This window comes from Silurus meridionalis, chromosome 17, assembly GCF_014805685.1.
Source record: "Silurus meridionalis isolate SWU-2019-XX chromosome 17, ASM1480568v1, whole genome shotgun sequence".
Lineage (NCBI taxonomy): Eukaryota > Metazoa > Chordata > Actinopteri > Siluriformes > Siluridae > Silurus > Silurus meridionalis.
This window is the reverse complement of record NC_060900.1, coordinates 27,166,619-27,190,511: the sequence shown is the minus strand read 5'-3', so window position 1 is coordinate 27,190,511 and position 23,893 is coordinate 27,166,619. Positions and strand designations below refer to the sequence as shown.

The 23,893-nt window shown below is 40.2% G+C and overlaps 1 protein-coding gene across 1 annotated transcript in view; it reads right to left on the bottom strand.

The window, feature by feature from the left end:
* Positions 1–2,140: 2,140 nt before the first annotated feature.
* The window catches only part of si:ch211-180f4.1 (uncharacterized protein LOC100144405 homolog), a 28,047-nt gene continuing 6,294 nt past the window's right edge, over positions 2,141–23,893 (bottom strand). Inside the window, exon 2 of the mRNA XM_046871977.1 lies at positions 2,141–6,021. Coding sequence (XP_046727933.1) covers positions 3,689–5,926 — 2,238 coding nt within the window. The 5' untranslated portion in view covers positions 5,927–6,021 and the 3' untranslated portion in view covers positions 2,141–3,688. The remainder of the gene's footprint in view (positions 6,022–23,893) is intronic.

The window sequence follows — 23,893 nt, the reverse complement described above, 5'->3', positions numbered from 1 at the left end:
AGAAAGAAAACAAATCCTGGTAATAATCCACACAAATTCCAAGTATTAATATTCAGAGTAATAACAAACAGAGTAATATATTTATATATATATATAAAAACAAAAATGTAAAAGTCTTTTGGGTTTATCTGATGATGTCTCATCTTTGGTTCAAATAAGAATTTATTATAATCATTTTAATAATAATTTGCACATGAGAACAGAGTTTACTTTAGATACCTGCTTCCCCAGATTTATTCCACCTTTAAATTGTCATCATTTATTTTTTTATAAGTGACAATACAACAAATTTGACCATTCTTGAATTCAAAAATTGATCATATAAGAAAAAAGAAAAAAAACAAAACAAGCACTCCTGTATTTAATTTTATTCACACAATTATATATATATATAATATCTAAATGTACTCTTTTGTAGTGTGAAGTTTTTCTTTATTGCTGCAGAAATTGAATGAAAATCAAACAAATAAAATAATAAAAAAAAGGAAATGTGGCGAAAAAAAATGCATGCATTTAATATGAAGGAAAATGAAAAATGTGTGTCTATAAACACACACACACACACACACACACACACACACACACACACACTGAGTTTGGGGGGAAAAAATGGTCGAGAGTTCTTTGGGAATCACACAAGTATTTTCTGGGAAATATGAGTAATTTCATAAATCATAAACAAATGATCCGGATCCAGGCATGGTAGGAATCAGGTGCTTTGCTCTTGCATCACGAGGAGCGTAAGAACCTCATATCAAGACCAGCATGAAGCCACTAGATGTCAGTAAGTGTGTGAAGATCGATTGTCAAATCGACACTGCTTTCAACTGTGGAGGAAAATCTGAAAAACTGTTTGTAGAGAGTCATGTGTGTATTATCAAGAGAAACACAATATAAGAACAAATGTATTGGGACACCTGACCTGGTTCCTCCTCAAACTGTTAACATTAATTTGGAGGCACACAATTGTGCAGAACGTCTGTGGATCCTGTTCATGACAATGTGCCTGTGAGAAAATCCAGCTCCGTGAAGATATGAGTTGGAGTGTAAGACCTCCTGCTACAGAGCTATAAACCTTATTGTTGAATTGTTCATGCTGACTGCATTCCAGGCCTCCTCACCTCACCTACAACTGGCTGAATGAGGACCAGAATCTAGTGAAAGATCTTCCCAGAAGAAAGTTATTATAAGTGAGTTGTCTGTGAGTTGTGAGTTGTAAATCTGTGTCCTCATAAACCAGCGTGTGTCCTCATAAACCAGCATCAGAATTTCTACAATTTTCAGATGAAGAAAAATAAAGCACTTTCAAAGCACTTCTGTAGGTCGCTCTGGAATAAAATGATGAGAATTTAGTAGCAAAATTGGACAGACTGGTTTTAGGCTCCTGAGCATGTCCAGATTATCCAGAAAAAAATCCTCTTATTATCCTCTCATAGCTACGGATAAATGTAATGTGCGTTATGGTGAAGCTACACACCTTTAGTGGTGGAACAGACTTGGGCCAGCTAGCGCATTCTGCCTTGAATTAGCTCTCTCTGCATTAAGTTAGCATTCTGCCTCGAGTTTACTAGCTCTCTCTGCCTTGAAATAACTAGCTGTGCCTTAAATTAGCTCTCTGCATTAAGTTAGCATTCTGCCTCGAGTTTACTAGCTCTCTCTGCCTTGAAATAACTAGCTGTGCCTTAAATTAGCTCTCTCTGCATTAAGTTAGCTTTCTGCCTCGAGTTCAATAGCTATCTCTGCCTTAAATTAACTACCTCTGCCTTAAATTAGCTAGCTCCCTCTGCTTTGAGTTAGCTTTCTGCCTTGAGATCACTAGCTATCTCTGCGTTGAATTAACTAGCTCGGCCTTAAATTAGCCGCTTTGCTTTGAATTAGCTTTCTGCCTCAAATTTACTAGCTATCTCTTCCTTGAATTAACGAGCTGTGCCTTATATTAGCGAGCTCACTTAGCTTTGAGTTAGCTTTCTGCCTCAAGTTCACTAGCTATCTCTGCCTTGAATTAACTAGCTGTGCCTTAATTTAGCAAGCTCACTTAGCTTTGAGTTAGCTTTCTGCCTCAAGTTTACTAGTTTTCTCTGCCTTGAATTAGCTCTTCGTGCCTTGAATAATCTAGCTCTGCGTTAAGTTAGCTAGCTTACTCTGCCTTGAGTTGGCCTTCTGCCTCGAGTTCACTAGCTCTCCCTGTCTTGAGATATACAGCGGATAATGTTTTGTGTTTCAGACCACGTTCTGTGGTGCTTCTCTGTCTTCTCTCAACGAAATAAACGTCTTCAACTATAAACGAATGTATACTGATTCGGGAAAGTGTTGGGGACGTGTTGAAACACTCACAATTTGGTGATTATTTACACTGAGTTGTAGTGTTGAAGGATTATGGGGGAAAAGCACATAGCTTCTAAAAAAAAGCTGATAAAATTCAATTCTTTGTGCTGGAGTTTAAAGCCAAAACAACACTGTATTTGTGTCAGGATCCCATGATTTTTAGATGTGAGCACTGTTTTTTTTTTATATGTGATATTGGAGATACATAAACGACACCAGGTGTCTGCATAAAAACCTGATTAAACCTACCAAGTGAAAAAAAAAGAATGCATAACAGTAAAAATATCTACATTCCAAAAGACCCAGTTCAAAAGTGAGATCCAAAAGTAAAAGGTGAAGAAATATAGCTGCATTGTTGCTGTTGCAGTTATTAATTATGCTCAACAGCGAATTAATTCGCAGGTAACAACTATTTTCCTACAACAGCTGGCAGAGGGGTTTTGTGAAATTCTTTGAAAAATGGATACAGACGTGAAGGTGCGAATTGGTGAAGGTGTGTGCGTTCCACCTTCTCACATCGTTGTATTTTGAGATGTGAGGAAAAACGAAGGTACTTTTTAAGAACGAAATTAAACATCATGCAAAAAACACATGCAAGAAATCCAAAATACGCAACCCGGACTACAGCCTGCGCAGTGACAATAAGGTTTCGGTTCGGACCCGTGACTAATATTAATGTTTCTATGACGATACGAGGTGGCATCAAGAATTTCTGGGACTATTTTTGTAACACGCCAACAGATGGCAGCACAAGGCTGCACGCACAGTCACAGAGCGCAACATGATCTCACTTCCGCAGCCACCCTACTCGGGACTTCGATGAAGATCCAGCTTGAAGGTCGGCCTTTTGACACCATTGCGGAGATGCAGCGTGAATCTCAGAAGGCGCTTGACACGCTTCAAAAAGAAGACTTCCAGGACGCATTCCAGAGGTGGCAGTAACGCTGGTAGCGCTGTATTTCTTGCAAGGGGACTATTTTGAAGGTAATAAGTACTTTCTTGTAAACGGAGCGAGTCTCCAAACTTTTAGATACCACCTTGTAAATAATGCAATTATTATTTAAGATATTCGCATGCTAAATGTTAAAACCGCTGACAGAAATGTAATGCAAGATTATTGCAGGGGTGTGTTTGGCTGGGCACTTAAAAAAAATTTATCTACTCTGTATATAACCTCTTCACAACCCGAATACCCGAATAAGTAGAGAGTTGTTCCAGTTATAGAGGGGTATACAGTCTAAAAATACATCTTTCACAATGACATCTTAGTGAGTAACTACGTACAATTATCGTCTATGTACAGCACCAAACATACTTTGTTTAAAGTGTCTCTTAATGTCTTTTCTATTGATCCTGTACCAAACTACCACATGTATGTCTTTGAGGTGTCTATCTGTGAGCTGTGAGGGTCAACCGAGCCTTCTTTCTCTTTCTCAGTTTCGTTTTCCCACAGGTTGATGAGAGGTGGGTAGAGCTCATTCAGGGGAATCGAGGTGGCGTGTTGCATGTACTTCTTCAACGAATGATGGCACGACTTCTGCTTCATACGTCTTCCCATATAGAAAACCAACAACGCCATGATACAGATGGCAAACATGGAGCCCATCACTGCTGCCAGGGCAACATTGCTTGGTTGGGCAACTATCTCTACAGCAAAGCTGGCTTCTTTGGTGGTGATATTGATGCAGGACTGCTGAGTTTGCTGCTCTGTTGATGCCATGGTCAAGCAGACTTGGTACTCTGTTGAGGGCAACAGGTGCGTCAGGTTGTATTCTTGAACATCCACCGGGACCTTTGCGGTGTAGCTAATGTGAGGGTTGTTAATTCTCATGGTAGCACTGAGCCACTTGGGTTGTTGCATCTCATGGGTGGAGACCCGGCTAGTTGGGTAAACTTTCCATTCCAATACTACAGATTGCGCATGGACAACTTTTGCAAGAATTACCAGGGCTCCAGTGGTGTTCTTTCCACCTTGCTGGGTGGCTCTCTGACGGTCATCATGCCAGTTAGTCTTGTCCACATACACAGAGACACTCCGGGTGTCTGCACCTTCTGTATTCCATGCCACACATGTATACAAACCAGCATCCTCTGGTTCAACATGGAGAATCTCAAGAGTACCCTGGTCCTGCAGTCTGTGCTTTCTCAGGACACTGTTGCCATCATTCAGTGCTGGTGATGCCACTTCTGAGGTGACTTTGTCACCGGTAGGGGTTACCCAGTAGAACTGAGGGACAGGGTCACCCACAGCGCGGCAGTTAAGTGTCAGAGGCTGGCCAGCTGTGACGTTAAGCTTGGGAGGGAAAATATTCAGAGATATGACAGGCAGGCAGGTGTTACTCGCTGCATCCCAATTTGTTGATGCTATTTTCTGGAGAGCGTGCCCTACCAGGTTTGGAGGAGAAGCACACATAGTCAGCTTGGATTCCAGAAGCTTAAGACTCGACTGATTGCCGAAGATTGGCCCCCATATTGCGAGGCAATCACACCTGAGAGGGTTGCTGTGTATGCTAACCTCATCCAGGTTGGGGAAGGAGGCTATAACGTCACGAGGAAGGAGGGTGAGGTCATTGTTGTGAAAGAGCAAAGTGCGCAAGCTAGCCATGCCGCGGAAAGCTTCGCGGTCGATGTAGGACAGACGAGGGTTGTTGTAAACCTCCAACTTGACCATCTGTGGGAGGTTTGAAAATGCATTTCTTTCCACAGCCACAAGCTCCTCCATGTTGTTCACGCTGAGCTCTTCCAAGTGGGCAAAGTCGCGAAAGTCACCCGCCTTCACATACACAATCGGATTCTTGTTGAGGTCAAGGAACTTCAGGTTCGGCAGAGCACGCAGTGCATCTCTGGGCACTTCTGTCAATTTGTTATCAAAAAATGACAGACTCTCTAGGTATTCGAGTCCTTGAAAAGCTCCAGAAGGTATTTCCCTGAGGCCCATGCCAGCTAGTACCAAACTGTGCAATTTAGCAAGAGGGCGAAAGTTCATGTCTTCCAATCCAAGTATAGGGTTCTCACCTATCATGAGGATCTCCAGGTTCGGAAGGGTTTCAAACCATTGACTATCAATAGCCACCAATTTGTTTGAATTTAGATGGAGCCTAAGCAAGTTCCCTAAACCAGAAAAGGCATGTGGGCCAATTGAAGAGATCTGGTTATGGTTAATATAAAGCTCTTCCAAGCTGATTAAATCTTTCATGCAGAAATCAGGTAGTTCTTTGATTTGATTCTCCTCCAGGTAAAGGGTGACCAGCTGAGTTAAGTTTCCCAGACCAACATTTCGGATTTGTGTAAAGTGGTTCTGAGAGAGGTCCAACTCGGTGAGGTTAACAAGAGTCCGCAGTTCTGAAGTCACCACAGAGATGTTGTTGCTCTGGAGAAGCAGCACCTGAGTGTCAGAGGATATGTTTCTTGGGACGTTGCTTAGATGGAGTTCATTACAGTCCACAGTCTTCGCCTGATGGTACACTGACTGAGGGGTGTACCATGGACGCGTTTCACAAACACACTGCGCAGGGCAGAACGCCGATGCCAGGCAACAGCGACATGCAATCAGAACGAGGCAGATGGAGAGCAGTGGAGTGAAAATAACAATTCTCTTCATGCTGAAGGTCTGTAGGGAGATCTTGAGTGCTGGTCACACGCTCTTGCTGATGCTTTAGAAATGCAGGCTTCTACAGGGCTTCGTTTTTTTCAGTCCTGAAAAACAGAGAAAAAAAAAAAGAAATATTTTATCCATAAGAAGTAAAGCTTTTATTTTTTCACATATACATTACAGCACAGTGAATTTGCTGGGGTCAAAGAGGATACATCTCCCCTTGAGTACACACATAGGGTTAAGGGCCTTTCTCGAGTGGCCAAGAGTGGCATTTTGGCAATATCAGGTCTTGAACTCCCAACCTTATAAACAGTAAACCACAGCCTTAACCACTGAGCTACCACTTCTCATAAAAGTGTAATCCAGCCTATAAAAATACTGTATCATATATTTTGTGTCCTATCAGGTAAACCCCTGAAAAAGGGTTCTTCAAGGGTTATGTGAATAGGCAGGGTAATAGGTATCTGTTCATTGTAGCCATATAGAAGCCATTTCATTTAGTTTTGTTGCATAAATAATGATCTATTCCCATCGGCTTCTAGTATGTCATTTTATATGGAACCATTTTAACCAAATATCTTGTCGGTTATTGATACGTTTCAACTGTCATCAGACTTCCACAGGCTACATTTACACTACTTCGGATAAATTAGTCAAAAAATGCTCTGTGTCCCCACTTTCAATTAAAATTTTTCGATTTTCGTATCCCAAAAGTTGCTAATTTACACTGAAACGTCTGAAAACGCTCATAGTGCGCATGAGCAAACGTCACGGCGATGACTTTTAAAGTAAGTTTTTTGCAAGTCTTGGGTTTTTTCGGTTGACCGATGCCGTCTTTTCATACGTAAATGTATAGGTGTGGACATGGTCATAGGTGCACATGTTTAGAAACTTTATCATGCAAAGTCCTTTTCATAAATGATGCATTCTGTGCGCAGAGGGCCTTTAAAGTGATAATGTATTATTTAGTTGTCTTTCATCTCGGTCAAACCGAGAGCAAGCGTTTGTTGAGCGTAGCGCACTGTGGCCCGTGTATGCAAAAAAGCACCTGCTGAGCTCTCAGAAAGGGAGAAGATAAAAGCAATCACGCATCAAAGAACGAACTCTGAGAGTAGCGTATCTCAATACTTTCTCGGAATTAAAGCGAGCCTCTAAAAAGAGCGCGATCGTGTAAAGGATGAGACCGAGGACTCTTTGAAGGCTTTTGGCAATAAAGCGAAAGTGAATAACGAATAGGGTTGCAAAATTCAGGGAATTTTCAAGACTAAAATCTTTCCATGGGAATTAATGAGAATAAACTGGTAATTTACAAAATTGTAGGTGAGCCTATAAGAACTCAATGTAGTTGAAAGAAATCAGTCTTGCAGAATAATTTTGGTTGGAACAACCAGTTTCAGTTGGATTTCTACCTGCAGATTCATTAATCACATGCACACTTACTGCAGGGTCACTGAGGCCACGCCCCCTACATGCACCGTGCATTCATCCATCACATAACACACCATTTCATCAATCCCGCACGTCAATATAATGTCAAAAAATGTCCATCTTGGTAAACGTTTATGTAAATTATCTTAATTTTTCATAAATATGTTCTCTAAAACGTCCCTGTCCTGTATGTAATCTATTGTGCAACAAAATTATAATAGCGATTAAATACAAAAAATCTAATAAATCAGTGATTTTTCATTTAAAAAAAAGATCTGTATTAGTTTTCATGCATGCCAGATTATGAGCAAACAAAATTTTATATTTTTCATACATTTGATAAAAATGTCAATTTTTATTATATTTAAATTAATTGTATTTTCCGGTTCCATATTTCCAAAATGCATTTACTTTGAAGAGTGTTGACTTGATCTTGAACTACACCGACATCAAATGTGCACATAAACACATGCTCCCGACTGACACCTCTGTACTAATGAACTGATCCGATGTGACAGAAAGTGAGAGGACGCTGGAGGACCCTTAGGCTGAAAAACAGAAGCTGCTAGTAGAAGCCACTACCAGCTCTTCAGCCATAACACAACTTGTGCTGTTTTCCCCGATTGAATGCATGAACGCCTTTAGAATTACCCGACGAGCCGAATCAGAGATTGAGCAAACGGTATAGTCCTTTCCGAGGTGGTGGTGAAGAACATATCTTTTTGAAATGTTCACGTTTTTCTGAGCCAAGTGGACCACTGGAGCCATGATGGAGCCATGATCGAGCCTACGCCCGATTGCAAGGCATTTTTAATCCTCATCTGGTCCAGTTAGCTACTACATGATCTTATTAAAGCTGGCAATGACAGAAGGGTGACCACAACTTACATGCAATCAATCATATTTCCCTGTGGAGCTCCCCTCACAGTCAGAGCCAGGAGAACCAGGCTGTCAGCACTTAACCAACTTCATTTTAGCAAATCATATCAGAGAGCGAAAGCTGAAGTCTGAACCCTACGACATATTTTACATAGGCATGTAAAACAGGCTTCTGCTCCGATGTGAGCCTCCTTTAATGTATCCCTTATGGTAGAAAAACTTTCACTTCAGCACCACTGCGTCAGTTTGAACAAAGCCAGACAACGGACTCAACGCCTTGAAAGTGTCAGGAGATGAAAACGAAAACAGGCCTGAAATCATTTGGATCCGTCTGTACAACGCTGGGTCGCTCGACCCCACCCTGCTTCGTACTTTGAGTCTTCTCAAGCACCGAGCGCAAACTGACACTCCAGGGTGCTCCTTCAGAACATAGAAAGACTAGAGAGAGTGAGTGCATTATAATGTTCAAGAACGGGCAACAAAGAAAGGAGGTACTGTAGCCTCTTTTCCCAGCTGATGCTGGGGGGGAAAATGACCCAGTTATGTCTAAAAATGGATTTTCATACCCGCCATGTCTGTGTTCTTTTTTTTTTCCCTGCTGCCCCCTTGAGCTTTGTGTTTAGCCTGTGGACTTTTGTGAGCAACTACAGCTTTTAGAAGCTCTTTCATTTATTTTAATGTAAGAGGATTTTTATTTTCTGGTCCCCAATAAAAACCCGCCACCACCAATAACACTAACTGAATTTGAGAACAAACTATCATACGCCGTTACGCTGAAAATGTGTCCCAACCGTGAGTCCAAATGCATTTAGGACAAACATTAAATGATCATTTTGCAACCATTTTCATTGTAATTTCGCTCCTTGTAAAGCGTTAAAACGAGTATGTAATTTTGTAAAAGGACGTCATATTAAAACTACTGTTGGAAATGACAACTGTAAATAATATAATTTAATTTTCCATTTCCTTTTGCACTAAATTGAGAAACTTTGCATATATGGTATTGAAAAATGTACATTTAAATACAGAATTACATTGACATTTTGAATATTGCCTTGCGTTTTGCAATTTTCATACAACAGCACCATCAGCAAAAATTGAATTTAATTAATTTTTATTTGTAGAACATTGTCTCATCGCAGCATTACACAGATAAAGCAATTGTAAAAGAATGTAGGGGTGCCCCAAACAGTTGAAAGATTCAATCATTCAATTAGAGGAGCCTGTTTCGATGACCAGTCTCACACTCGAATCGTTGCAAAGGTGTTATAAAATGACGATCATGCTATTTTTGGTTATACGGGGGAGAGGAGGGGTGTATATGGGGGTGTTTACTGAGATAAATTGACATTCGGTGCCACCCAGATGAGGATGGATTCCCTCTTGAGTCTGGTCCCTCTCAAGGCTTTTCCTCATGAAGTCTCAGGGAGTTTTTCCCTGCCTCATTCTCCACTGGCTCAATCATTAGGGACAAACCTATGATTATAAGGAACAAACTTATTCATGTAAAGCTGCTTTGAGACAATGTCCATTGTTAAAAGTGCTCTACATATAAAATTGAATCGAATTCTCAATAAGTTAATATTCTGCTCATTGGATTATCCTGTAGCTTTTAATAAATATTTTTAACGGGAGGGAATAAATCCAACCCCTCTGTGGCAGACTTTCAAAATATAATTAATAAACTTTCTTTCGGCTTCTCCCGTTAGGGGCGCCACAGCGGATCATCCGCATGTTTGATTTGGCACATGTTTTTACGCTGGATGCCCTTCCTAACGCAACCCTCCCCATTTAGTGCCTGCTTGGGACCGGCACTAAGAGTGGCTGGGGTCAGTTCCCTGACCGGGGAACGAACCCGGGCAGCAGCGGTGAAAGCGCCACATCCTAACCACTAGACCACCAAAATATAAATAATGTAAAACAGTTTCAGCAATGTGTAATTGTGTTCTGTCGTCTCTTTTAATTGTATATTTGGAACTGGATAATTTGTATTAACAAGCACCCACCATGTTAATGCCCCCAATTTCTTTTTGTGGTTTGGGCCACTGCCCCTCAAAACACCTATGCATGACCCCGTGTACTGCAGCAACACCACCAACAGTTTGAATAAAAGTAAAAAATGGTATGTGGGTGGAAAATGGAAACTGGCAGCACTTTTTTGGGCTTGTGTTTTAGAGGGGAAAAAAAAGGTCTTAAAGTCTTAAACCCTGCAATTTTGCATTTTTGCATTGAGTCGTGACTAAGGTGGGAGCAGAAAACTGGTGGTGTTACGAAGTCCACCATATTGGTACAGAAATATCTTAAGCTGTTTAAGCTGGCGACACTAAGATGCCGAGAACGGCGAAAGGCCACACCTGCAAATGAATGTGAGAATAAAAGTCATGTAAAGCTCTTAAAACTTTGACTTTGGATCATCAAAACAACAGTTCCGACTGCATAGATTTCTGCATATTGCACTGCGGGAGAAACAGAGGACTTTCCATCTTGTCTCTTTAAATCTGTTTCAGAGCAGGAGGATATAAAAAAAGAAAAGGATGGGGGTTCATCCTATTTTTGTCTGAAAAAAAGTTAGAACGCCAAAAGTCTACAAAACTCAAAAAAGAAACACTATCATACTTTCAATGCATTACTGAGGACCTTCATTTTAGTATAGCTAAAACTACAGCAACAATGTGAACAGATTGTGTTCAGATTGTGTTTAGTGTCATTTCGCTTGTAGATCTGCGTGAAGAAAAAAACTAGTGTGTATCAGGACCAGATCTTCTACACTGCAAAAACTCCTCATCTTGTCAATACAAAAACAAGAAAAAATCGTATTGATCTTGAATATGCTTTTTTTTCTTACTTAGTTAGTAAAACTTAAAGTTACCTGCATATTGCGTTTAATTCATAGACATCATTTGAAGCCTTTTTAAATCTTTATTTTAGCTGTAAGAACTGGTTTTAAGGTTGAAAAATGCTTAATAATCACAATTTCTTATGTGGACACCAAAACATTTATTTACAACCTACCGTAATTTACGGACTATAAAGCACACCGATATATAAGCCGCACCCACTGAATTTGACAAATATTTTTATTTTAAACATAAATAAGCCGCACCTGTCTATACTGGTCTACAATGAAACTAATGAACTTTACACAGGCTTTAATGAAAGACAGTGTCTGTTACACGGGTAAAATATGTTGTGGCTTCTTTAGGAGCATAGCGGTATTTTGGGAACAGCCTGCCGCCGCATTTTTCCAGTATTACTGCATGTGTGCAAGACTGAGGATTATGTCCTTATTATTTTCTGATGCTCATTTCTAAGTTTCTTTGACTAACCCGTAACGCTGTTGCCAAGAAAAATAAAAAAGCACGAGTTTTGGAAACCTGTCTGTGCTTATATGATTTCTGTTGTAACTGGAGTTAGCGAGCTCTCCCTTCACCCAGACTCAACGCGTTACAACGGCTTGTATCTAAACAGTAGCCGACCAAGAAAGTCATTGTTCACTGTCTTCCTCCTTCCTTTCACAACTATTTCTCTCGGGAGTTTATCTTTTGGCATCGTTGTGCGCTTAAAAAAAAATTAAATTCTCCCGATGCCGTGCAGCTCAGAACACAGGTGAGGTGCGTTTTTTCGTTTCTGTTCGGAAATTTCATTGGTCTAATGTTATGGGTCTCAGTTTTTTGGCTTGAAGTTTGTGAAACCCGGAAAAACCCAGGAGAAATTTATAAATAAGCGGCTTCCTTGTTTAAGCCGCGGGGTTCAAAACGTGGGAAAAAAGTAGCGGCTTATAGTTCGGATAATACGGTAATAACAAACATTATCCAGTAAAGTTATTATTTTTTTGGAAATTTTTTACCTTTCTTTATACAAAGTGGCTTTTAACTTTGTTCTGTATTTTGATTTGAAAGATCTTTCATTGTTCAGGAATGACGAAATACATTCAATAATGTTTTAAGTTACAATAAGTTGAAGTATTCGGAGAAGCAGCAGGTAATGATTTTGCTTTGTTTTTTTGCACCGTAACCAAGACAGTTACAAGACGATTTTGAACAAACGGTTGTTGACAATACGCATGTATGCGTGATCTTGATTTTAATAGTAATCTTGTTTTTAATTTAAATGCTTTGTCTCATTTGAGGATATAATAACGATTCTTACATTAAGAGGAATGGAGCGGTTTTAAGATCTTTTCACACAAATTTACAAAAGAAAATGTTAACAAGCTAATTTTAAGTTAATTAGAATAAATCGACTGCTCGGAACCAGCGTTTTAATGCGTATTTTAAGACATCAGACATCTAAAACCTAGATGTGTTTACTTATTTCAAGAAATCTTGTAATTACAGTATATTACTACATTTGCAGGTCATGTGACTTGTTTCTAGTCTGTATCTTCTTAAATCATGCTTTTATTTCTTATATTTAGACGCTTATATTTTGCAGTGTAAAGTACCATAACTCCATATTGACCTGCTTGTCTGTTCTTATTTATCCACAGTTCTTTTTTATCCATTTGTTTTCTCTAGGCCTGCGCTCTGACCCCAGGCATATGGGTTTAACTGCCGCCATATTGGCTATTTCTTCACTTGTTGTGTGAACTCTGTAGCCATTTTGGCTCTAGGCTACGTTTTGTAAGTGGCTCATCTGCAGCTCAGCCTGCCCTGAATGTGTGATGGTCTCCGGCACGCTTGTCTGATCTCATTAGCAAAAAAAAAAAAATGCCGCACTAGTTCAGGACCGTCCCCTCTCGACCCTTCTGCACAACAGGAATTAGGGCCACCTTGCCTGGTGCCATGGCAACCTGACAGGAAGTAGGAAAAAAAAAAAAAGATGGACCCTGAGGGCTGCTTTCTGGTCATGTGTAAAGTGGGAAGGTTCCTACTGTGCAACAAAATGCATCAAGAGATATAACCAGCTCGCCAAAAATCACAGCAGGAAACATAACATGCTTTTAGTTTAAATGATCTGAGTCGGGGGACAGGACGGGGAAAACACTCCCGGAGCATGGAGACTGAAAGCTGTTTGTTGGTTTGTTGGGGGGAAAATGTGAAAAAATGCTTTTAAAAATCTCTTCACTCGGCACTCGACGATACATTTTTACACGGTAGGTAAGAGCTTGGATAAGTGCAGCCTTATAAACCTAACACATCTATAAATGTCCAGATGTTCCACTCTATTTGCATTGAAAAAATTCTTCTTCAGAATGAAGAACAGCTTTACACGCTCTCAGCATCCGGACAGTTCGTTTCTCCAAAAGTTTAGCTGAAATAATTTGTAAAACCCACCAAATTTTTCTCACTTTACGATCCAGTTTATCAGTAGGATTTAGGTGCAGTGACTGAGCAGGTCGTTTCATGATAGATGATAGATGACACTTCAGACGACTATTTGCTCCCTAAATAACGCTTACAGAACTCAGACCTACACTTCGGCTCATTGTCTTGTCATACGGTAAAGTCTGTTCCAATGAGCCGCAGTCCAGACCGAATTGCATGGTGTTGAAGTATGGAATGGGAGCCATGTTGGTTCAGGATTCCTTTCACTTTCTGAACAGATTCAGTTTCAGTACATGTCTGATTCTATGGCATCCTCTTGGCTCCTGATAACTGTTGGAGGTGTGTTCCAGCATGACGATGCCCCTGTGCACAATGACGATCTGCTTTCCATGGTTTCGAGTGGAAGTTCTCCTGCTATTGAGCTATAAACTCTATTGAACACCTTTGGGATGAATGTGAACGCTGGCTGCACCCCAGACCTTCTCACCTACATCAGTACCTGACTTTACCAACACCCATCCTTGTGGCTGAATAAGCACAAATCTCCACAAAATCTAGTGGAACATTTTCCCAGAAGAGTGGAGGACTATAACAGCAAATGGGGACTAAATGTGAAATGGGATGTTCGAAAAGAAACCAATCTAATGCTAATATAATGTCCTCAAAGTCCTGCCCATACAGTATATACAGTACGTGCTGATAATTTTTACTGAAAACCTGACTAGAATGATAAGAAGATCCACCTTATGCAATAAAAACTAGGAAAATAAACCCACTGGTAGAATCTGATGAAAATTTGAGCAAAAGTTGTGCCTGCTCTGCTGGACTGGGAAATGGGGTCGGAATTGGATTTTTGATTTGTTCTTCGAAAATAAAACAAAAAAGCATTTTAATCATGTGGCAGCAAAGCGGTGCATGAAACCATGCAGATGGAGGTTGAGAGCTTTCTTGAAAATGTGTGATGGTTATTAGATGGATATTTTAAACAGAATGGTGAAAAACACAAAAAACATCAGGTGACTGAAAACGCCTCATTTTCAAAAGAAAGGTCAGAGGAACAGGAACAGGTTATTGAATGCGTAACACCAGAACCTACTGGTTACAACCAGGATGAGGAGATATAAAACCATTAGGAAGGCACATGCACTTTACAGCACAGTGAAACTCTTTCTTCTCGTATTCCAGCGATTTTAGGAATCCGGGGTCAGTGGAATCTGTGCCTTTGGAGCACAGAGGGTTAAAAGCCTTGCTTGAGGGCCCCGAGAGTGGCATCTTAGCAATCCCTGTGCTCTCTTTCACTCTTTGTTTTGTATGCTCGTATTTTCCTCGGAATTCGTCTGTCTCGGAATGAAAAGCGCGTGTGAATCGTTTGGATCTGAGTCAGCGCTGGCAGCTTGGTTAAATATTTCAACCGTGATAACGAGAAAACAAACACAGTGTCAGTGTCGAGTGTTTTGCTCGATATTACTGAAATATCCCCATATGAAGAGGGAAAAAACAGGAGGAATTAGACGCGCTAGCGTGTGTAGCTCAGGGCTCTGTTGTTAATATGGGACTGGGTCACGGGGATTAGGATTCGTCTGTCATTCAGCATTACGCTGTCTGACGCCGCACCCAAGCATGGCTTTAGGAGCGTTTGGAGCTTATACACAGGCTTGAAGAGTGGGTTTGATTTTAGGCGCTTGGACTTTACAAATCGTTGAATCGTCGTTTTATAGGTTTTTTCATCTTAAAAATAAACACACTCGACTTGGGCTGCATTGATACATCAGGAATAAAGCAAAAGTGATCTGGATGTACACTATAAGGCCAAAAGTTTGTGGACACCCAACCATAAGATCCATGGTCTCTCCATTTGCTCTTATAATAAACGCTTCTCTTCTGGGCAGATGTTCCACTAGATTTTGTGGACGTTCAAGGATGTGGCTTGGTAAAGGCAGGTGCTGACGCAGTTAAGGTGGGAAGGCCAGCGTGAAAAATTCATACAGGGATTAGAGATTTAGAGCAGGAGATTTTCCACTCCAACTTCTCATGGGACGCAGATCTTCATGGAGCTGGCTTTGTGCACAGGAGCATTGTCATGCTGGAACAGGTTCGGGTCTCCTAGTTCAAGCAAAGTGAAAATTTCAAGCTGCCACATCTAATTGTGTGCCTCCAGCTTTGTGGTAACAGTGTGATGGCTGGAAAAGTCAGGTGTCCAAATATTTTTGTAAAAATGTGTGTGTGTGTGTGTGTGTGTGTGTGTGTGTGTGTGTGTGTGTATTATTGTGTATAAGTCCTCAGTATACAATGATAAAGCTAGTGAATAAAAGCTAGACAGAGAAAGTTCTCATTAAAGAGAGATTAGTGAGCCAGATGTTTACCAGACGAGTGCATAAATGTTCTCTTTCATCATACCTTCAATAAAAGTAACCAGATGTTGTGGAATTGCAACAGTTTTTTATTCTTTCCAACAAAATCTTTATTTTTGTCCTGAAGCGATCAGCCCAAAGCAGTGACGTGTTCTACATAACGATTTTCTGAGACCCTCAAAAACTTTTTCTTTCTTTCTTTCTTTCTTTCTTTCTTTCTTTCTTTCTTTCTTTCTTTCTTTCTTTCTTTCTTTTCAAGAATTAAAAAAAAAAAATGGAAATTTGTCCTGCATTAAATTTTCATAATTTCTCTCTCACCTATTTATTTTTCTTTCATTCTCTTGCTTTTCTTTCTTCCAATATTTTTCTTTGATAAACAAATCAGACAAAAATATAAATTATAATTTTCCTTCATTTCTTCTGTGAAGTCGTGAAGCTACGATTTCTGCCCCCATCCCCACTGACAGGAAGTTACAGGATCAGGTGCAATTTGTTGCATTAGTCATGTGACATCACACACACACACACACACACACACACACACACACACACACACACACACACATACACACACTTTACGGATGCACACTAATTTATTTCTTCTACTTTTATATTTGCTTATTTTACATTACACATTCTTTCTCCTTTTTCTTTCTCATTGTCTTTTTCTCCTTCCCTTCTTTCTTTTTTCTCTCACATCTCTCTTCCTTTCTTTCTTTGACCTTTTTTGTTTTACCTGTTCATTCTTTCTTTCACCCTTCCTTCAGATCTTCCTTCAGTACCCTGTCATTTAGGTTTCTTCATTCCCAAGTCTGTCTGTCTGTCTGTCTGTCTGTCTGTCTGTCTGTCTGTCTGTCTGTCTGTCTGTCTATCTATCTATCTATCTATCTATCTATCTATCTATCTATCTATCTATCTATCTATCTATCTATCTATCTATCTATCTATCTATCTTCTTTCCTTCCTTCCTTCCCTCCATGTTATAAAGCTAAAACACAGAATAAGTGACTGAATGTGTGAATGATGAGTTGATTCCTGACTGTGGAATAATCAAATGATAATATAATAAATTTCTGTGAAAAAAACTAAAAAAACAAAAAAACCCCACTGTTTTTGCTCGACGTATTAAAACTGATTTCGCGCTGAACATTCGCGCCGTCCTACACACCGTTCTGCCCCTGCGAGAGGCAGAATCAGTGCGCGAGTGCCGTATGACACAGTCACAGTCACAATCCCACTGACGTGGATTTTATGAATAAAGAAATCCTGAAAAGGTTAAAGGATTAAACTGGGAAAACTTTGTTGTTATAAATCAAATTAAAGCCGTTACTGGATTCCAGAGCGAAATTTGATTGATTTAGTGCACGTCCAGAAGCTGCTCTGATATCTGCTGTTATTTTTACTTCTCTTGTGGTGCAGAAGCAAAAGCAGCCCCCATGCAGATTTTGTATTTTCTAAATCAGTGAATTAGAAGAAATATAAATAAATAAATAAAAGAATGATGTTACATCTCTGCCTTTCAGTGAGTTTATTAGCATTCGCTGAACGATTATAGAATCAGTCTGCATTTTATTTCTGAGAAAAAGTTTGCATTAGCGAGGGTCTGATGTTGATCTGCTCAACAGGAAGAAACCCTGTGTGCTGTCGAGGATCTGAAGTCCTGGTTTCTTCAAAGATGGAAAGGAATCGCGACAGTGTGCGGCTTGAACATTTTCAGAAGAAGGGGGAAGAGAAGATGCGTCAGTCATGTGTGAGAGTGTGAAAAAGGGGTGGGTCAGGGGTGTGATGGATGCTGGAGGATCTTGAGAAGGTGCTGATGGAGTGCGATACTCCAGATTTAACTCTCTGCACCAAACAGCTGCTCCATCCTCGTCAAGAAAAAGGAAATGAAGGCTAAAAAATTAAAGACCCGACTGTAGACTCGTGTCCATTATTAATCAGCGTGCACATGCATTTTTCATCGTCTCCGATGTCTGTGCAGATGTGAGACGCTGCGGCGGAGGACAGAGGACGAGCAGAAAGAGCAGAGCAGCTCCGGTGTACATCCACCCAAACACACCACCGTCTTCATCCTCAACGTTTTACACCGCAGACATGAAGTCTCTCCGGCTCACGGCTGTCACGCTTTACTTTCCATTTACACGTTTACACGTGTGAATCTTCACCTTTCATTTACAGCAGTAAAACACTGAATAATACAGTACACTCACTGCTGATAGAAACACGCCGGGGTGGAGAGGATGGAGGGATTCAGGAACGAAAGAAAGAAAGAAAGAAAGAAAGAAGAAGAAAGAAAGAAGAAAGAAGAAAGAAAGAAAGAAAGAAAGAAAGAAAAAGCAGGAGAGTAAGAAAAGAAAAAGAAAGAAAGAAAGAAAGAAAGAAAGAAAGAAAGAAAGAAAGAAAGAAAGAAGAAAGAAAGAAAGAAAGGAAAAAGCAGGAGAGTAAGAAAAGAAAGAAAGAAGAAAGAAAGAAAGAAAGAAAGAAAGAAAGAAAGAAGAAGAAAGAAAGAAAGAAAGAAAGAAAGGAAAAAGCAGGAGAGTAAGAAAAGAAAGAAAGAAAGAAAGAAAGAAAGAAAGAAAGAAGAAAGAAAGAAAGAAAGAAAGAAAGAAAGAAAGAAAGAAGCAGGAGAGTAAGAACAGAAAAAAAGAAACAGGAAAGAAAAATGAAAAAGAAAGAATGAAAGAACAAAAGAATAAGCAGGAGAGTAAGAAAAGACAGAAAAAAGGAAGAAAGAAAGAAAGAAAGAAAGAAAGAAAGAAAGAAAGAAAGAAAGAAAGAAAGAAAGAAAGAAAGAAAGAAAGAAAGAAAGAAAGAAAGAAAGAAAGAAAAGGGGTGTGGATAAGAGAATATTAGAGCAGAGAGACGAGGGAGAGAGAAAAAAGGGAATCCTGAGAAAGGAATAGGTAGAGAGAGAAAAGAGGGAGAAAAGAGGGAGAAAGGGGGGGGGAATCCTCACCCCTACACACATGACAGAAACTTGTTCTTTTCTCTCCTCTTTTAAAGTCTATCACTTCTTCTGAATATGTTGGAGAAGAACACGCTCATCATCCGTTTCTGTCTTTTGAGGAACCCAGACTTCAGAGATCTCAACATAATTTCTCACAGAGTTCTTCTTTAACTGACACACAATCTGAGCGTCTCACATCTTTTCTCCTCCAGCTAAAGGAATCCACTGAGGTTCTGCAGCGTTGAACACACACACTGGTGATCATGAGGCAGAAACGCTGTGAGCAACAATCTCCTGATCTTCTGATCTTCTGATCTCCTGATCTCCTGATACCCCATATCAGTGTCTGCAGTGTTTTGGAGCAGGAATGATGCTTTCACTTGCTGCTTCTGATTTAAAAAATCCAGCCCAGGCGTTTAGAAAGATTTTTTTTCCCAACATTCATTTCGAGTACATACACTATACAGGCAAAAGTATCTGGACACCCGGCCACATCCTCACCTCACCTACCTCACCTACCTCACCTACCTCACCTAGTGGAACATCTACCCAGAAGGGTGAAGGTATATAATTCCCCATTTTCAATTACTATTCCTTCTTATCCTTTTCATTTCTAAACTTTCTGTTTTTTATCCTGTTTTTCTCACTTTATCTCTTTCTTTTTAACCCTTCAGTAAACAACCAACCAACAAACAACCATCCTTCCCTAAATTCTTTCTTTCTTTCTTTCTTTCTTTCTTTCTTTCTTTCTTTCTTTCTTTCTTTCTTTCTTTCTTTCTTTCTTTCTTTCTTTCCTGCTATTTCTTTCTTACTCTCCTTTTTATTTTACCTTCCTTTCTTCTCTCTGCCCCTCCATCCTACTCTTTCTTTCTTTCTTTCTTTCTTTCTTTCTTTCTTTCTTTCTTTCTTTCTTTCTTTCTTTCCCTGATATTTATTTCTTACTCTCTTTTTATTCTTATTCCTTCTTTCCGTATTTCATTCCCTTTTCCCCCTCTCTCTTTCTTTCTTCCTTTCTTTCCACCCTTAAGCTGCTTGTAACATCATATTTGTCCTTAATTGCGTTTGCATGTTACATTGTCTTTCCATTTTAAGTGTTTTTCTATTTGTCATTTCCCCCCTGTATTATATTCCTCCTTTTTAATGTATGTGTTTCTCACCTAAACTTTCTGTCTTTATGATCAAAAAACAAAACAAAAAAAAACACTTTCAATAGATTTTTTAGAAAAATCTACTTTTTCCTTTATCTCTTTTTCTCTCACTTTCTTCTCCACTCTTCCTGTGAAGCGTCCGATCCCTGAGGGAACAGAAAACCATTTCTGATTGGACTGATAAAGAAAGAGAAAAGAAAAGATAGCAAGAGATGGATAAAAGACCAATGTGGAAGAGAAAGATTTGGCAACATGGTGTAGAGAAGAAAGACGGAACGATGTGGGAGGAAAAAGCTTGTCCCAGGTGATGAGTCTTGTTCAAGGACACAACCAGAGCTCTTTCATGATTGCATAGATATAAGAGCGGCAGCTCTCTCTTTCTCTCTCTTTTCATTTCTCTCTCTCTCTCCCCCGCTTTCCACCCACAGCAGCACTTGAATTGAACGGCAGACTCTCTGAAGTTCATTTAGCTCATCCTCTCCAATCGAGCCTCTCCGTAATGAAGCTCTTCAGCGAATTACTGCGAGTACTGACAACATCATCCACGCCACTCAAACCCAAGCGTGAAGCATCCGGGCGTCTGAGGAACTCACTCAAGGCAGATCATTTCACACCGAATCATCACGGACGTTACAGCAGGCTTTTAGCGACCGTACGGCATTAGCAAGTCAATATTACCCCTGTGTCCTTCATAAACACTTCCACTGGGGAACGAATGTCGTTTAAAGACCCAGGTACTTCAGTTTCAAAAGAGGCCTGCAGCTCTGTGTGTGTGTGGGTGAGGACACCTGACTTTTTCAACCATATGTGGTTCTTCACCAAACCTTTAGCACAAATTTGTACACACGATTGTGCAGGACGTTTTTTTGGATGCAGTGAAATGAAAATTTCCATCACTTGGAAAAGGAGACCCGAACCTGTTCTACCATGACAACGCCCATGTAGACAAAGCCAGCTCCATGGAGATATGCGTTACATGGCAACCCATGTGAATGGGAGATCTCCTGCTATAAAGCTTCAACTCTATTGAACATGGATTTCCATACTGACTGCACCCCAGGCCTCCTCACGTCACCTACATCAGTTCCTTTATATTGTGTCTGAATGAATTTCACACAAAAAGCACTGGTGAATCTTATGGTCCACAAAGTGATCTTTTTTCAAGATCGCAACTAAGGTCATCCAGACGTGCATTTAACTATCTAAAGTGAATTATTATGGCGAAAATGTTCCAATGTTGTCAACTCAGTTTATGTGAAAAGACTCGAATGTGACTCTCAGCACACTGATCTATTAATAGAATGATATTAATGACTCAAACACTGATTGATTTCTATTACAATCATCATGAACCCAAAACCTTTTCAACTACTTGAAAACGAGGTCACGTGTGTTGTGTCGAGTTCAAGTCTGGAGTTTCTTCATCATTTATTCCTCTCTAAATGTTCTGCTTGATGTTAAACTGATGCTGAACTGTATGTTGGTGATCAGTAGATACACCGAGCGTCGATCAGAACACGTGTAAAACAGAGCGTGCGCTCGATCCTGATTGGTGACTCGCTGCGTGTTTCACCAGTTGCGTAAAAAGTCATTGAAATGTTGTAAAGTTGAAGTAAAAACCTCCCCAAATGTAAAAGTAAAGTACAGATACGTGAAAAAGCTACTTAAGTACTGTAACAACTGACATTTACTTTATTACAGTCTCTTAGTGAGTTCATAAAAACTATTAATATCAGTTTATCCCCTTTGTGTCTGGATGTGACGCCCCAAAATAAGTAGGTTGGCTTTTTCGCAACGTCCTCCCTCCGGACTCGTCCTACAATCACACGACAGCAGCCGGAGTTTTTCTTGCGCAGGGGAGCGCGACTGCACTAAATACCATTTGCTGTGTAATCACTTACTGCTGTGAACACGTCGCATTGCTAGCTCCGGTGCCACTCCCAGCATGCTCGTTTCTTATGTATATTAAATGTTTTCTGGTAAAAACACACACACACACACACACACATTCTTGTGGCTTATAAATTTGCTCCATGCAGACATACAACCAGTTTCTGTGCTTGAGCCCCTACACCTGTTTTCCCAGTGATGTAACATCTTCACAAAGTTTCTCCTTCTATATAAAGAAATCCCCCCAATTCATCTTCTCTAGGTTGATCCATGATGACATGATATCATCATGTCTGCCAGACATCTCATTACTGATAGCAGCATGTCACCTAAATCTGGATCGCAGGAAGTCTTTATATTCACAACGCCCTGATTGCCATTCTGTTGTGTTGATCAGACTTAATGAAATGTCTTGAGATTTTGCCCCATCATCAGGAGGACTCTTAACCTCTTTACAGAACAGACAGCCCTGTTGGGGATCGACCAAACCCCTTCTTCGTCCTCTAGATGAACAAATCATACATTTATTATTTAACTCAAATGTTGAGCCTTGATCAGGTCCTCGGGTATGGGTTTCTTACTCGTTTCTTACTATCACTCCTGTACACTACATATCCCTAAACTTTAAAATTTTTACTTTTTCTTCTTTGCTTATCTTAATTTTCGTCACAATCTTCGCTTTCTGGTTTCACTTCGCCATCTAGCAGCGGCGTCTCGAGCTCGTACCTACATTTTTTGCTCGCGTAACAAAGCAATAAAAATCGACCGAGTGACCGCTCGTACCTCGGAAAACTTGTACATTAATGCACTCGTAGGTCAAAGTACCACTGTAGTTGTGAAAGGAAGGAGGAAGACAGTGAACAATGACTTTCTTGGTAGGCTACTGTTTAGATACAAGCCGTTGTAGCGCGTTGAGTCTGGGTGAAGGGAGAGCTCGCTAACTCCAGTTGCATATAAGCACAGACAGGTTTCCAAAACTCGTGCTTTTTTATTTTTCTTGGCAACAGCGTTACGGTTTAGTCAAAGAAACTTAGAAATGAGCATCAGAAAATCATAAGGACATAATCCTCGGTCTCACACGCACACACACACGCAGTAATAGAAGAATGCAGTGCCAGGCTTTTCCCAAAATACCGCTATGCTTCTAATAGAAGCGCAACATATTGCATTTAGTGTCTTTCATTAAAGCCTGTGTAAAGTTCATTAGTTTCAGTGTAGACACCTGCGGCTTATAGACAGGTGCGGCGTATTTATGTTAAGAATAAAAATATTTGTAAAATTCAGTGGGTGTGGCTTATATAAGGGGCGCTTTATAGTCTGGAAATTACGGTACACTACACTACACTACACTACACTACACTACACTACACTACACTAGGTCTGGTACTACATCACTGCTAAGTGTAAGTGTGTATCTATGTTTTTGTAGGTGTGATTTTGTTGTGAAATCTGCATTAGGCAGTTTACATTTATTTATTTCTTACTTATTTACAGCAGCCTTTTGTCGTCAAACCCGAGTCTCACAAAACGCACCTTCAACCCACTGCATTTGTGGTGTGTGTGAGTGTTTGTGTGTGAGTGTTTATGAGTCTTAGTGTTGGTGAGTGTGTGTGTGCGCACACGCAAATCTGATTATTACTGACTGACTCTCCTTGGCGCAATTTCTTGCTCACTCAGATTCCAGCCACAGTAAGTCTTGCATTAATACACCCTCAGATTTATCATCTGTGCTGGAGCACTGTGGCCTGATTTCATTCACTGCAGGTTTGAGGTGTGCATGTGTGTCTCAGGAGCACAGATTACAGGCGCATCAACATCCGAAAGCTGCATTTGAGCGTTGGACTGACATGACAGGAAGAATCCACAGGAAACTTCAAAGAAAATATGAAAAATGCAGCACACACCCTCGCACACACACACACACACACACACACACACACACACACACACACACACACACACACACACACACACAAACATACACAGACTGAAATAGTTTGTGTGCACATATATAAATATATATAATTTTTCCTGACTGTCTGAAGTGCCACCTGAATTCTGAT